We start from the raw sequence: 15,631 nt of genomic DNA on the forward strand, positions 1-15,631 counted from the left end.
GAACATGACGAAAGTCTGCTCCCTCCCTGCAGCAGCACGGACATGCATCTGAGCTAGTATCGAAGTATTTAGTTTCGCTGGCGTGAGGTAGGCTCTGTGTAATAAGTAAAAGTGCACTAATTGAAAGCTTGCATTTCTTTTGCCCTTCCACGCCCTTTCCACAATAGCAGCCCAGGCTTTTTCCTGGATCTCCGCTCCCACATCCTCCTCCCACTGGTGTCGCAGCACAGTCTGGGGCAGCAGCATCTCCTGCGTCATACGTCTGTACAGGCACGTAACCGCCTTAAATGTTCCTGCTGCTATCACTATGTATTGACACCCCAGTGACGTTTTCGGCTCAATGAGGCCCTCCCTCCAATGCTTACGGATGGCCGCAGTAAGTGCTGCATGTAATAAAAATTCCCCCCCCTCATCAAGTCATACCGGTCCTGCAAGTCGTTAAAGGGGAGCATAGTGCCATCATCAAATAAATCCCCGATAGTAGTCAGGCCTTTCTCTTTCCAACTTGCCAATCCTCCCAGGTACCTCCCATGAGGTAACACCTCACACATGGTTAGTGGGATGTCAGACGGATATGGATCTTCAATCCTCATCCTTTTCAAACTCCTTTTCCAACACTGCCTTGCTGTTTGAGATCCCCTGGGAGGCACGCTGGTGCGCACAAGGAGGTTCAGCACAATACGGGATAGTAGTCTCCGCTCCGGGGCTCTATCCTGCAGCTAGTCTGTCCCTCGCATCCTAGCCGCTATGTTTTGTGTGAGCCATTGTAATTGGGCTGCTAGATAATAAGCCTTAAATTCGGGTACTGCCCAATTCCCCCTCTCCAGCCAAATCCTCCCCCCCCCCCCCCCCCCACCCCCCACTTCCCTGACCGTGGACGCATCAAAACAGCCAACGCTACCCGTAGTCTACCGGACCCCCAGAGGTAACCCGTAATCATGATAAGTTTTTTTTTTTTTTAAACGCGCCAGGATCCAAATTGACAAGGTCCCAAAATAGTACAGTAGCCTTGGGAGGGCCACCATTTTACGTAAGGCCACCCGTCCTGCCACTGATAGCGGAAGCGTTCCCCAGAAATCAAAACTACCCTCCAGTCCTCTAATTGCTCTATCGATGTTGCCCTCCCAACAGATCTTCCTGTGTATGAAATATCCTCGTGCCTAAATATGACAGGCATCTATACTCCCATTTCAACTGGCTGTATCTTGTGGACAGTCTTTATACCCAATGGTCGGAAATAAGCAAGACTTTGCCCAATTTACTGGAAGCCCTACCCCCGTGCCAAGGTCATTTAGCAATTCCTTCGCCCATCGAAGTGCTTCCCTTGAATTCGCCAGAAACATCAGCAGATCATCTGCGTACAGAGCAATATGGTGGATTTGCCCGTGCACATAGAGGCCTTGATAATGCTGACCTGTCCTGTGCTTGGCCACTAGTGGTTCCACCGCTAGGGCGAACAAGAAGGGGGAAAACGGACAACCCTGTCTCGTACCCCGGGTTACGTCACAGTTGTCCGATATCAATCCACCCGTTTTAATCCTTGCCATGGAGTGCTTCTAAAATAAGGCAGTCCACTGTATATACTTATCCCCAAGCCCAAATGTATTCATTACGTGCAACAAGTAATGCCATTCAAGGCTATCGAATGCTTTTTCGATGTCAACTGCAAAAACAATGACCTGGTTTTTCAAGTAGGAATCCGCTTTCAAAATCTGCAATAAGCGTTGTATATTAATAGCAGTGTTTCTGGTCGGGACGAACCCAGATTGGTCCTTATGCACCAAGGACGACATATAAGGGAGGAGTCGAGTGGCTAGAATACGGCTCAAGATCTTGTATTCCGTTTTAAGCATGGATAGCGGGCGATACGCAGTTCTGTCCCATGGTGGTTTCCCAGGTTTAAGGAGCTGGATGATAATGACCTCTCGCGTCGTTGCAGGGAGTTGGCCTATCCGCTTTGCATCGTTGTATAGCGTTACTAATCTAGGCGACAGCTGCTCAGTGTAGATTAGTTAAAATTCTATTGGGAGTCCGTCATTTCCTGGTGTCTTATTCTGCGCCATATGCTTAATAGCCCCCCTCACCTCTCCAATCTCGCGCCCCAGCTCATTTGCCTGCTCTCTATTCAAACGCGACAGCTGAACTGCATGCATAAACCTATTCAAGTCGTTCTGTCAGTGCCAGTTTACTGCTATACAAGTCTGCATAATACTCATAGAATACCTCATTTATACCTTGTTGAGTGCAATAAGCCTCCCCATGGCTATCTGAGCTGCAGTATCGTTGAACTTCGTCGAGTCGGATTACCTAGCCACGCAAAGAGAGCTCCCGATTTGTCTTTCTGCATGGGCACGTGTAGTATATGCTTTTATAATCTAAACAGCAACGGCGCTCTACTTGCGCCACTACCGCCTCCTTCGCTTCCAAGAGCTCCCCTTGCTTATCTGGTCTCTCAGGGTGTTCTCGCTCTACATCTCGCAGGCATTGGTCTGCTTCCCGTATCTCCCTCAAAAGCACTTAACGTGCCTCTGCTACCTCTGAGATGCAGCGACCCATAATGACTGTTTTAAAAGCGTCCCAATCAACTAATGAAGATGTTGATGTGCCATCATTGTCTTGGAAGTATTGAGTAATACCGGTGCTCACTGTTTCACGAAAGACTGGGTCTTCGGGACGCAGGCGCCATGTAGGTATCTTCGCCAGAGTGCGAGACCATTGCATTCGAATTAAGATGGGGTTATGATCTGACAGTGTTCTAGTGAGGTACTCACTACTCTGCACTCCAGCATGTACATTCAGGGAGCATCTAGACGAACGTGGAGATCGTGCAAAGCAGAGAAAAAGGAATAGTCTCAGTCTACGTCTCCTGTGTGCTGAGCCCTCCAAGTATCCACCAGCCCCCATCGCGCCTGCCAATAGCGCCGTGACTCCGCTATTTTATGAATGGGTGCATTAAGAAGCGGGGGTTTAATCTATCTAGAACCACATCAAAGATACAATTAAAATCCCCCACCCCCCAATCAATACTTCTCCTGTAAGAAAGGGCGCCAACCTCCCCGACAGCTGTGAGAAAAAGGCACGCTGTTCCATGTTGGGAGCGTATATGTTCCCCAAGACTGTCTCAATCATCTAATTTCCCAGTAATCACTACATATCGGCCGTCTGGGTCTGTAATTTGGTTCATGCATTGAAAGGGCACGCCCGCCCGTACCCAAATCAGTATAAAAATCTTGGCCACGCCACCGGCGTTGTAGAGCCGCTCCTTCTTGCGCTTGCAAATGGGTCTCCTGAAGCAGCGCAATCTGAACCCTCTCTACGATCTAAGTGTGCGAGTATTTTATGACGCTTCCACATTGAATGTATTCCCCGCACATTCCTTGAAATACATTTCAAGTCATTGGTGGTACCCATTGCAACAATACTACCAGTTCCCCAGAAAGACCTTCTCCAGTGACATGCCTGGCCCTAACGATCCCCTTAAGTAACCAAAACCCCCAACTCCCCTTCCCCAAGACAGTTACACTCAAACTAGCACCCATCCAAACTATTTTAAGACACACAAAATCCTCTGGTAGGTACAGAGGTACTGGGGAGCGCGGCTGACTCAAGTGCTTACACTAACCATGACGCACCAGCCTCATACATGTGAAGTTAGCCCTGAGTACATAAGTCATTGTAAGTCCAGCTCCCCTCTAAGTATCTTAATCATTCTAGCTTACCACATCCGCTCAAATAATATCGTACTCTGTATTGGGTGTTACCACTGGCATCTTCACGCTATCACTGTGGGACGTGTCCGTTTCATTGTCTGCTGAGTCTCTGGAAGAACCAGCCTTGCCTTCTGGGGTAGGGCTTCGATCCTGCGCCAGTTCCACCACTGCCAGCAAAGCCTCTGCCTGTTCTTTTCTGTCTTAAGATGCCGACTGTTTCTTCGGGATTCTCTGGCAGTGTCGCCGGCTCATTCGTTTCCCAGGGTCTGTGGGTCTCCGCCCGGCTGCTCAAAGTCTCCCATGTCGTGGTGTCTCACCCTTGTAGACCTAAAGTAGTGAGTGTTCCCCTCCAGAAAAATACACAAGCGGGCCGGGAACATCAGAGAGTATTGGAGCCCCTCCTCTCTGTGCTTTCTTGACCTCCCACTTCCTCTGCACCTCCAATGTGTAATCCCGAAAAAGGGTAACCCTGCAATTAGCCACGGTGAAGGCCCCCCCCCCCCCCCCCCCCCAATCTCTCGCTCTTTGCAGGAGTAAGTCCCTATCACGGAAGTGAAGCAATGTGGCCACCACTGGTCTCGGAGGCCTCCCCGGGGCCAACGGCTTGGCAGGGACTCTATGGGCCCTCTCCAGAGTATAGAAGGCAGTCAACCCCCTGGAGAGAGGAGTAGTTGCCCCAGAGGGCCTATCAGTTGCTGGTATGTGGATCAGCCACCTCGTTGCGCAGGTCCGGGCATGCAAAGCACATTACCAGTCATGGGCCTGTCCGCTGTGCCTTTGCAACCAGGTCGCACCACTATTCAAGTTCTATGCCCTTTTCACAAGCAAAAACCAGCTATCACTTCCAGTTCTCTGTGACTAATATCACCTCCCGCTGGTCTGGCCTCATCCACAATCTCATTGTTTTGGCCTCATGCAGCTGCTCTCAGGCTCCCACCTCGGCTTGCTGCCACTCCCATCAAGGGCCAAGGAGGAGTCTGTACTACCACCAAAGCACTCTGGCCCGCTTTGGCTGCACTCCAAACGTTGCAGGGCTCTACTGCACATCCGCCTCTGCTGCGAGCTTTAGTCCCATGCAGTTCGCTCCGCGCAGCATTCACCAGTGTTCTTTTCGGCTCCAGGGGTCCCCCCAACCGCAGTGAAGCGCCTCTATTCTGTTGTTCGGCCTGGTACCTCTTAAATGCGCCGCGCGCTCATTGGAAGAGTAGGCCCACCCAGCCACTCGCGTCCGGGGCTCCATTTCGCTCGCAGCCTCACTGTTGCAGTCATCGGGCGTGCAGACTTTCGCTACCCTCTGCTCTTCTCACCTGCGCCGTATTCGCCGGTCACCAGGGGAAGCCTCCTTTGGTCGGGGAGAGTCCTCTGTAATGATCGGGCTGGAGCGCAGGTTACTCTGAGGATGCCGCCATTTTGCACAGCCTCCGGTGCCCGTTTCACGCCGCTAGCTGCAGCTCCCGACTCTCTGTTCTATTGGTCGGCAGAGTCTTTCTGGGCACACTCCACTGATCTCTCAGTGGGTGCTGTGTATGCTCAAAGCGGTCCCGGCTGTGTAATTTTCGAGGAGAAATTACGGGCTGATGCAGAGCGCTCTGCTCACATAGCTACGGCCAAGTCACACCCCAGCCACAGTCGGATAGCTACATATAACCTAACGGGCCCCTTCAATGAATAGTGAATAAAAAAAAAAAGTTGTTAGTGGGAAATGCATTATAGTACATTTCGAAACCTCTATTAGTTGATGCACTGCAAAGGTCTGTGAAACCAGAGAGCCACAAAATTAAATCGTGGTTGCTGCAGTGGAGAATAGTGTCTTGTGTATTTGTTTTGCGATGAGGTCACAACCTGTGGCAGAAAGCACTGTGAATATGTAGGTCTTTATTTTATCCTTGCATTAAACGCAGTATAAGATCGACCAATACAAAATGTGCAAAACGTTTTACGATAAAATGGTGCTTCCAAAATATAGGTGCTTATTTACAAGCTCCTTGTGCTGCTGGTGTCACTTTTTGTGACCCTCTAGTTGTGCACACTCCTATCTACAAGGCCACGCAGAGTCACTTTTCATGGCCTCCTGGATATGGTGTGAGGCAACGCAGCGCAAGCCACTGCGTTGCGTTACATTGTGTCAGGGTGGTGTTCCAAGGACGTTGTGGTGTGTTTTCCCATGGGTTTTGGCACATCCTCAGGTTTACAGATCCTTGTAAATCTGAGAATGTGTCAAAACTGTAAACTGGCTTAAGGGGTGCATAGCGAGGAGACATATTGTTATTTCTCCTCAATTGTTTCCTGTTTCTGTGTGCGGCACACACAGAGTAAAAAGCCTGCATAGAATTTTTGAGTGTGTAGGAAGGTGTGCCCTACTGCACAAACAATCCTGCCAACAATGCAGACACTCTTGCACCATGGTTCAACGGTGCCTGCATTGACTCTAGGCACCAAAATATGCGCCGGCAGAAAGGACCGGAATGCACCATATCATATAAATACAGTCCGTTTCTGCCCTTTCGAATTGTCATAGGGCAGCACAGCAAAAATACCTGCTGTGCTGCGCTACACCATTTCATTTTAAATGGGGCCCATAGATTTTAGTAATACCCAGACCCTATGTAATGCAATTGTTTTACATAACTATCTGTTCAACACATCAGTGATAGTAAGTGCTGTGTAAATACAATTACAATTAAAAGCAAGCACTTCACAGCTCAACTAACTCTATGCACTACCACTCAAAAAGCTACAAGTGATTAGATCAATTAACTGCAACACCACTCTTGTACTGTGAAATTCTAAGCCAGGAAGACCGCTAAACACGCCTTTCTGCCAGTGTCCTGCTGGCCTGAAAGAAATGCAAATGGGCACAATTGGTTAATCTGCAAAAGTAAAGGATTTGCAGATTAACTTGTGCACATTTAAATATACGGCCTGCAGCACACTGTCAGAAAGGCGTGTTTAGCTGTCTGCCTGGTTTCAATTCCCCAGCACAGGAGAGTCTCTGAATAACACTCCAACCAAACATTTTAAATACCGGAATTAACTGTCTGGAATGTTGTGTTTTTACAAAATGAGGAGCGCGACCCCCTTCCCATGACTCCATGGCCCCCCTGGGGGTCACGCCCCACAGATTGAAGACAACTGCGTATATAAACATGTTCTACATACTCCAGCCATCTAGGGTTGGTTTACTGATATTACAAGTTGTTTTTCTTCAAGAAAGTCTTTAGTCTCAAGCGTTTGTGACTTCTCCCTTAACCCACAATGCAGAAGGGCAAAGACCCCTCTCCCCCCCCCCCCCACCCCCTTCTATCTATCTGCCACTGCTGTTACATGTTGATAAAAGTACAATTTAATTTTAAACTGCAGTAGCAAGAGATGCATACACTTATATTAAACTCCGTTGTTTGAAATGCATAACAGTCTAAACTTGCCTTTCTCCCTTACTTGTTAGTCTTGCAGAATACCGTGGATAGTGTCATGCTGGGAGACAGTTTCTTCCAGTTAATAATGGGAAGTTGCATGTAATCTTGGTGTACGTTGCTGTGTGTACTTCTTATTTTGGATACATTTTTCTGGATTGATTATGCCCTTATCTAAACCCCATTAAGCTTTCTCTTTTACATTTTTCTTTCTTTCTATGAAAGGCTTTTATCAGCTGGTGCAACAAAGGTTTATGCCATTCTGACTCATGGAATCTTTTCTGGGCCAGCCATTTCACGGATAAACAATGCTTGTTTTGAAGCTGTGGTAGTCACAAATACAATTCCTCAGGAAGACAAGATAAAGCACTGCCCTAAAATCCAGGTAAGCCTATCCCCCTGGTCGTTGGAAGTATTTTTTGTGTGTGTGTGTGTGTGTGTATGTATGTATGTATGTATATATATATATATATATATATATATATATAATTTCACTGAAAAAACCATAGGTTTCACACATGTTATAGTTAGGTGGATATTTCACTCGTAAAAAACCAATGAAATTCCCCCGTTATAGTTAGTTCAGATAACTATAACTTGCGCGCCCGCAATCCTCTGCTCCTGACGTCACATATTACATCACTCATGACATGGTCAGTGGCATCACTCATGACATCACTGATGACATCATCCTTGTGATAGTGGCGGTCGCGCGAGTTATAGTTATCTGAACTAACTATAACGGGGGAATTTCAATGGTTTTTTACGAGTGAAATGTCCAGCTAACTATAACATGTGTGAAACCTATGGTTTAAGTGAATTTGCAAGGTTTTTTAAATGCTAATTTCTAACTATAACGTGTGTGAAACCTATGGTTTTTTAAGTGAATTTGTAAGGGTTTTTTTAAATGCTAAGTTATGTATGTATTATAATTTTTTTTAATATATTTTTCAATAAACTACGTATTAAAAAATTGTCTTTTTTTTTTTAATGGTTTTTCACCGTGCGCGCACCTCCGATTTAAAAAAAAAAAAAAAAAAGTTTTCATGGTTTTTTTTTCTGCCTTCAGGCACCCCCTGACCAAGGCTAGGGGGGTCAGGAACTCTCTACCCTGCCCCCTTTTCACGTTCGCCACCTTCCTTTTCCACTCTCGCACTGAAAACAAACAAAATGGCGGCCGACACTTCCTGATTTCGACCGATTCGAACGTTGACTGACCTGTAACAAGCAATCAGAATTACGCTCGCGCACGTTGGGTTGTGCGGCTATAGATATGTATGTGCTTTTTAACTGCAATTTTCTCAGGAGCTACATAACTGATTGACTCCATATATGCAAAAGGCACATCCCTGACCTGAGGACTACCTCTCTGCCAAATTTCAAGTAATTCTGTTAAGCCGTTCAAGCTGTACCTTAGACTAAAGGTCCTATGGGAAAATGCATGGGGAAAACGCGTTTTGGGACCCCCCTTTTTTCTCAGCCCCCGCTTGACGAATTCCCCCGAGACTTTCAGGGTAGGAGCTGTGCGGAGCGCCCCATTAGTTTTGAAAATTTCGCGAAGATTCGTCAACCGGCGCCAAAGTTATTCAAAATTGAATTTTGAGATTTCCTATGGAAACACGGTCCTAACTATATCTATCTACTGGCGACCGCCAGTAGATTTTATATATATTCACTGAAAAAACCATAGGTTTCAGGGGTGTTCTAGTTAGCTGGACTTTTCACTTGTAGAAAACCATTGAAATTCGCCCGTTATAGGTAGTTCAGCTAACTATAACTCGCGCGCCCGCAATGCACTGCTGATGACGTCACATATTACATCACTCATGACATGGTCAGTGACATCACTCATGACATCACTGATGACTTCTCAAATGACATCACTGATGACATCAATGATGACATCATCCTTGTGATAGAGTGGCAGACCTCCTCTCACCCTAATATAACCTTTGATACACACATTAAAAAATAGAGACTAAAATTTTCAAAACAATGGACATACCAATACCAGTTACAACAACCTCTTCAGTAATTCTAAGATCCACATACACATCCACTCATTCACCAACAGTCCTATACAGTCACTCATACATGTACTCACTCATCATATGTACTCATACACCTATACATCCTGTTACACAATGCCACTCATCCATAGAGTTACTCACACACATAGTCACTCATGCTAATAAAGAATCAAACATACATTTACTTGCATATACAGTTATACACACACCACCACACTTACTTCAACGGAAACTTACACATACTTAGTCTTTTAAACAATCACTTATAGAAACACATACGTATTCATACAGGAACTCTTTCAATCTCTCACTCTCACATATACTCACTTATATACACCAATAGTCACATATACTAGTTTAAAACATATGTAGTTACTCATAAAGACACTATTGAGACAGTCATTCACTCACTAACACACCCATACACACACTCATCCACCCATACAGTCCTGCACACATGCTGTCTTCAACACATACAAACAGTGAGTCACTCATTCATGCACCTATGCACTACGTAATACCCCCCACCGAACCATGCAGACACTCAGACTGATACTCAAAAAACCAACTAATAACCTATATAGACACCCATGTAGCTACTCACCAACCCATGCAGCCACTTATACACAAAGTGAGAGACTGATACAGATATTTACATATTTAAACATTACTCACTAAGCCATGTATTCACTATGATACACTTAATCAGTCAGTTACACAATCAATTTTTCAAAAACAAATCATCCATTTAGACACTTATATACCCATTTATTCTTCCATCGACCTTGAGATATACATATATAAAACATATTTAATTTTCAGAAAAACAGACATTCACTGGATGATGTCATCAGTGATTTCATCAGTGATGTCATTTGAGATGTCATCAGTGATGTCATGAGTGATGTCACTGACCATGTCATGAGTGATGTAATATGTGACGTCATCAGCAGTGCATTGCGGGCGCGCGAGTTATAGTTAGCCGAACTAACTATAACGGGGGAATTTCAATGGTTTTGTACAAGTGAAAAGTCCAGCTAACTATAACACCCCTGAAACCTATGTTTTTTTCAGTTAATATATATATATACACACACACATACATATATACATGTATATATTCCCCCGTTATAGTTACTGTAGGCAACTATAACTCACGCGACCGTAATCCTCTGCTGATGCTAATACTGTATTTAGACACTTATTTGCCCATGTCTTCTTCCATTAAATTTTAGCTATACATATATTACAAATATTTTTTTTTCATAAAGACACATATGTCATCAGCAGAGGATTACGGTCGCGTGAGTTATAGTTGCCTACAGTAACTATAACGGGGGAATTTCATTGGTTTTTTATCAGTAAAATGTCCAGCTAACTATAACATGTGTGAAACCTATGGTTTTTTCAGTGAATTTGCAAGGTTTTTTAAATGCTAATTCCTAACTATAACGTGTGTGAAACCTATGGTTTTTTTCAGTGAATTTGTACGGTTTTTTAAATGCTAAGTTACTTTACGCCATTTGTGGCGTGCGCGCCCACTTAACGCAGTTCGTTCCGTGCGCGCACGGTGCGCTTCGCGCACCGCGTGCCCACGTTATGCTAGATGGGCCATGAACGCGCGATGCGCTTCGCGCACCATGCACAAATGGAGGACATATGATGAGCATCGTTGTGACAGGTAAAATATGTTTTGTTATTGAAATTAGATGCCATGCACAAATGGTGCACTTCGGGCACCATTTGCACACGGGGTGGTGACAATGTGGATATTTTTTTATTTTTTTTATTATTTATAACCGTACGCGTACGGTAAGCGTAATCTGCGACATTTTGGAAAAAATTAAAATTCCCTTTTTTCACTTGAGGGATCGTTGGGGACTCCCTCGACATGGCTAGGTGCTTGGGAGCTGTCTAAACAACCCCTTTACAGGTTTTGGCACTTTGTTTTTCAACCCCCTGTCAGAGTGCGAGAGAGAAAATGGCGGCCGCTGCTTCCTGGTTTCGACCGATTCGAATGTTTACTAAGATCTAACGGCCAATCAGAATCGCGCTCGCGCACGTCACCGTACGCGTACCGTAAGCGCACCGTAAGCTGGCTCAGATATATATATATTGATTTAAAGGCTATTTTCTCAGAATCTACTGAACAGATTTACACCAAACCTACAAAAGGCACTTCCTTGACCTGAGGACTACCTCTCTGCCAAATTTCATTAAATTCTGTTCAGCCGTTCGGGCTGTAGCTCTGTCTAAAGGTCCTATGGAAAAATGCATGGGAAAAACGCGTTTTGGGACCCCCCTTTTATCTCAGCCCCCGCTTGACGAATCCCCCCCGAGACTTTCAGGGTAGGAGCGGAGCGGAGCGTAGCGCCCCACCTATTTTGAACAATTTGCTAGGATTCGTCGACAGGCGCCAAAGTTATTCAAAATAGAATGTTGAGGATTTCCTATGGAAACAGGGTCCTAACTATAACTATCTACTGGCGACCGCCAGTAGATCATATATCCTATCTATATATATATATATATATATATATATATAAAGTCTTACATGTCTTAAAACTCAACCATCTAATTCATACTATACCATATCCTTACAAACCTGCTGAGGAGAGAGAACATGAGCACAATTATTACCATTAACATTAGAATTTGTGTAGTACATCTTGGATTCTCTATATATGTTAGGCACCCTCCTACAATTAGAATATAGCCATTTTCAAAATGAGGTATACCTCTGATTATCTCTTGTATGGAAACATTACTAAATGGTCTTTTGTTAGATATTAGTACTTTACCGAAATGTAACCCTTATCAAACTTATAATATATAATATGATTTAGATCACCAAGAAAACTGCCATACCTTGTAGAGATAATACGACCTATTCATCATAAAACCCACGTTATACCTCAATTTTGTTAAACTAAATTATGTTTTCATATTTGGCTGAACCATCAAATGAACACATCAGTTTAAAAGCCACAACTGATACAATTGTGTGCCTTTTACACACATATTTTACTTCTATCAACAAGTAACATCTTCAGCCCGAGCGTCTACACATACACAATGCTTGCAATTTCTAACATTCTGTGCTGTTCTCTCCTCCTCCCACCCCTTCCCTCTTTGTTTGCGTTGCAATGTAAAGCATTTATATATTTGCCACATAATGCCATGGGAACTGAGTACTTTACATGTTTATATATTTCGCATTATGTCGCGTTTTGAGAATGTTTTGAATTTACAATTACTTATGTCATTATCCCTGTATTCTGCACCTTTTCTTTTAAACAAAATTGGGTGTGTTGATAATTGGGGGCGGGTCCAACGAACCCCTTCTTAAACACCCTTCACTGCTAATCACGTGACCCGGACGAAGGCCCTTGGCCGAAACGCGTAGGTCGTTCTTGCTGTACCTGATGCACTATGCACTTTGCATTCACAACTAAAGAAAAGAAGAAAATAAAAATGAACTGAGCAAACCTCGCAAACTGACCTTGACTTGCTTGTTGGTGTGCTGCCTTTCTGTGACCCTCTGCAATAAGAAAGGACCGGCTGCAAACACCATCTGAATGCTCATTTACTTATTCAATCGTTTGCACTCCCTCTACAATAACACATTTCAACCAAGACACGCAGCCTTTGTTATGAACAGTAGTAGCGCCATTTTCTTTCCCACAAGTACCGTGCACCAGATGAATAGAGAAAAAATACTATTATAGTAGCATGTCAATAGGCAGACTAACACTAAAAATTTACCATTTCCATATGCAAGTCATGAACAAATCTACTTTTCTACTGTTTCTAAATACTTTATTTGATATCACAATTCATTATTGAAATAAGAATTACCACATATTATTGCCTACTTGTTTCCCTCAATTCTGCCCAAGTGGGCTCATATACCTAGCCCTACATGAAACATGTTTATCCATGAAATAAAAACTGCATTTCATTGTAAATTAATTCTCACCAATGTGGAGCTAGTAGGGTGTGTGTGTGTGTATTTTTGCAGTGGCGTAGCTAGCCACTCTGATGCTTGTGGCGGTTCCTGCCTTTCCCCCGCCATGGTGGCCATAGAGCGAGGGGGTGGTGGTGGCAAGATAGTCTCGCAAACGCATGGAAGAGCGGATGGGAGGGCGAAGCCGCCTTCAAAACTCATGCCGCTCAGGGTGCCACCATGGGGTAAGGTCATAGGGCAGTGCCCAACAACTTTGCTATGTGTGAGTAAACCTGGACCCAATATCGGAGATAATGGGCCACGTCCATTTGAGATGTGCAAAGTCGGCCTAGGAGCACAGCACTTGAGGCAACAGTCAGTTCTAGATATAGCATATCTAGCAATCTCTAGTGGCGTGAAATGCATCCTGTGGAGAAATTTAAAGTGTAATAAAGTATGCCTATGGTTGAAGGAGATTTTCTGAGTTTGAGTGCAACAGTAGGACCACATTTTGTTTATCGGTACATCCAGCTCCCTCTCCCAGGCCTGCCTCACCCTGGCAGTAGTGTCTGATTTCAGTGCAAGGCATGTGCGATAGTTCGGATGTCATGTGTGCGCGCCATCCGATGTCGATATTACCAGTGATGGGGGAAGGGGGGGGGGGGGAATCCTCCAGGGCAAGAGGGTAGCTAGGGATATTGGAGCGTAGTGTCTCATACAAGCGTTGGAATATGAATCGCTACATATATGTCATGGAACCTGGCGTCCTCTGTGATCTGTAACACATGACCGTTAGGGAGGATTTTTGGTGTGTTCTAAGGTAACTTTACCCCGTGGAAAAGCTTTCTGCTGGAATTTCATGAATCCTGTTTGATAGAAAACTGTTTTCTCATGATTTTCCCATAGAGGTTGTTAAAGGTGCTCCAGAAGCTAAAATGATAGCATATTTTCTCTTTCTCTGCCATATGAAAATAGTCTGACATTCACAGTAAATTATGTACTTCCAACAGATACAGCCTGTCTTATTGATTACTTTGTGTTGTACTGCAGCCTCCTATATTATTCTAAAGAACAACTAGAGTTTTAACAGTGTTACTTATGAACAAAGTATGGCACCCTGAAGCCATATTGATTGATATGGTAAAACCTTAAAACATTACATTTAGAAAGGAATAAAATGAGGGGTTGAGTTTGTCATGGAAATTATGGTTAGTGCTGTTGAAAGAAAAATGATGACACGTTTAAGTGAATTCTCAATTTGTTTCCTTTTTGTTTCTTTAAAACATTCTTACCTGCACACTGAAGCGTGCACTTTCAACACCAGCAGCAGACTACTAGTTAACTAGCTGGCAATCAGCAGCTTTACTACAGTGTACTAATGAGCAACTAGAGTGCTAACATTCTGACTTTATCTCAGAAGTATGGCACATCCGAACGCCATCTTGTTGCCGAAGTGGAAAACTGAAAGCATTTTCTACTGAGGTTACTACAGTAAATGAGGAAATTAAGGAGCTTTGTAACAAATAGGTCTCCCAAGATGGCACCAGAGAAAGTGCTGAAATGCAGCACATGCAGCACATTTATCACCCAAATGTAGCATAAGTATAGCCAATAACAGTGTGCAAAACATTTCAATTTTTGCAGTTTTATATCGAGTAGACTTGTCGCAAAGTTATTGGAGTTCTTTACATGAGCATCAGTTACATTACACAAGAACACATTCAATTTGGTTTTAGGCATATAATCAAGTGATCAACTGGATAAAAAAACATAAAAATAGCAAATTATTTGATAGTGTTTTGTCACTATTCGGGAACTCAGAAAATATGTCCTCATTTTACTTGTCTAGAGCACTAATCCTAATTTCTTTTGGAATAAGACCCTCTCATGGAGGAGGGTGCAGAGGCAGCAAGTTGACCAAGATGGGCAGTCGAGAGGGGCAGTGGCAACACAATTGAACATAAAGGGCAGAGGAGGGGGGGTGAACGGGGCAACAAACCAACCATGTAGTACAAATAAGAGGCTCTGGCTATATAAAAGACCATTGAGGGCAGAAGGAAGAGTCAATGGCAGTACAACCATACATGCCAAATTACCTTATTCAGGCAGGAGACTCCAAATGCTTTTAAGCCCAAAAGAGCTTTAGTTTATCCATCCCCTGCCTTAAATCTCATCTTTTTCAATGTAAATCAATGGGGAAAATCAATTCTCCAGTTTTCTTTTCAAAATCTTCCTCTTACCAAGTTCATAATGTTGACATGTAAGGTACATTGGATCACGGAGGAATGGGGTTGGGACATGGACTCTGATAACAGAGGGCAAGAGGCAGATGGGCAGGGGCACCAAACTGACCTTACAGGGCAGGCGTCGGGGGTTGTAGCAGCATATTATACCACACATGGCAAACAGGTCATCAGTGCAGCCCAACTGACATTGGAAAGCAATAGAACAAGGGACAGGGCCATGCACATGGACTTCAAAGAGCAAAGTGGAACGCGGCATGGGCAGCAAACTGACCATACCTGACCGACG

The 15,631-nt window shown here is 44.2% G+C and overlaps 1 protein-coding gene across 1 annotated transcript in view; it reads left to right on the top strand.

Annotated features, from left to right (window-relative positions):
- Positions 1-15,631, top strand: part of LOC146829064 (ribose-phosphate pyrophosphokinase 1) — a 143,010-nt gene that overhangs the window by 98,342 nt on the left and 29,037 nt on the right. The window contains exon 6 of the mRNA XM_085607692.1: positions 7,349-7,508. Within this exon, the coding sequence (XP_085463818.1) occupies positions 7,349-7,508 (160 nt within the window). The remainder of the gene's footprint in view (positions 1-7,348; positions 7,509-15,631) is intronic.

This window comes from Triturus cristatus, chromosome 5_2, assembly GCF_964204655.1.
Source record: "Triturus cristatus chromosome 5_2, aTriCri1.1, whole genome shotgun sequence".
NCBI classification, from domain to species: Eukaryota; Metazoa; Chordata; class Amphibia; order Caudata; family Salamandridae; genus Triturus; species Triturus cristatus.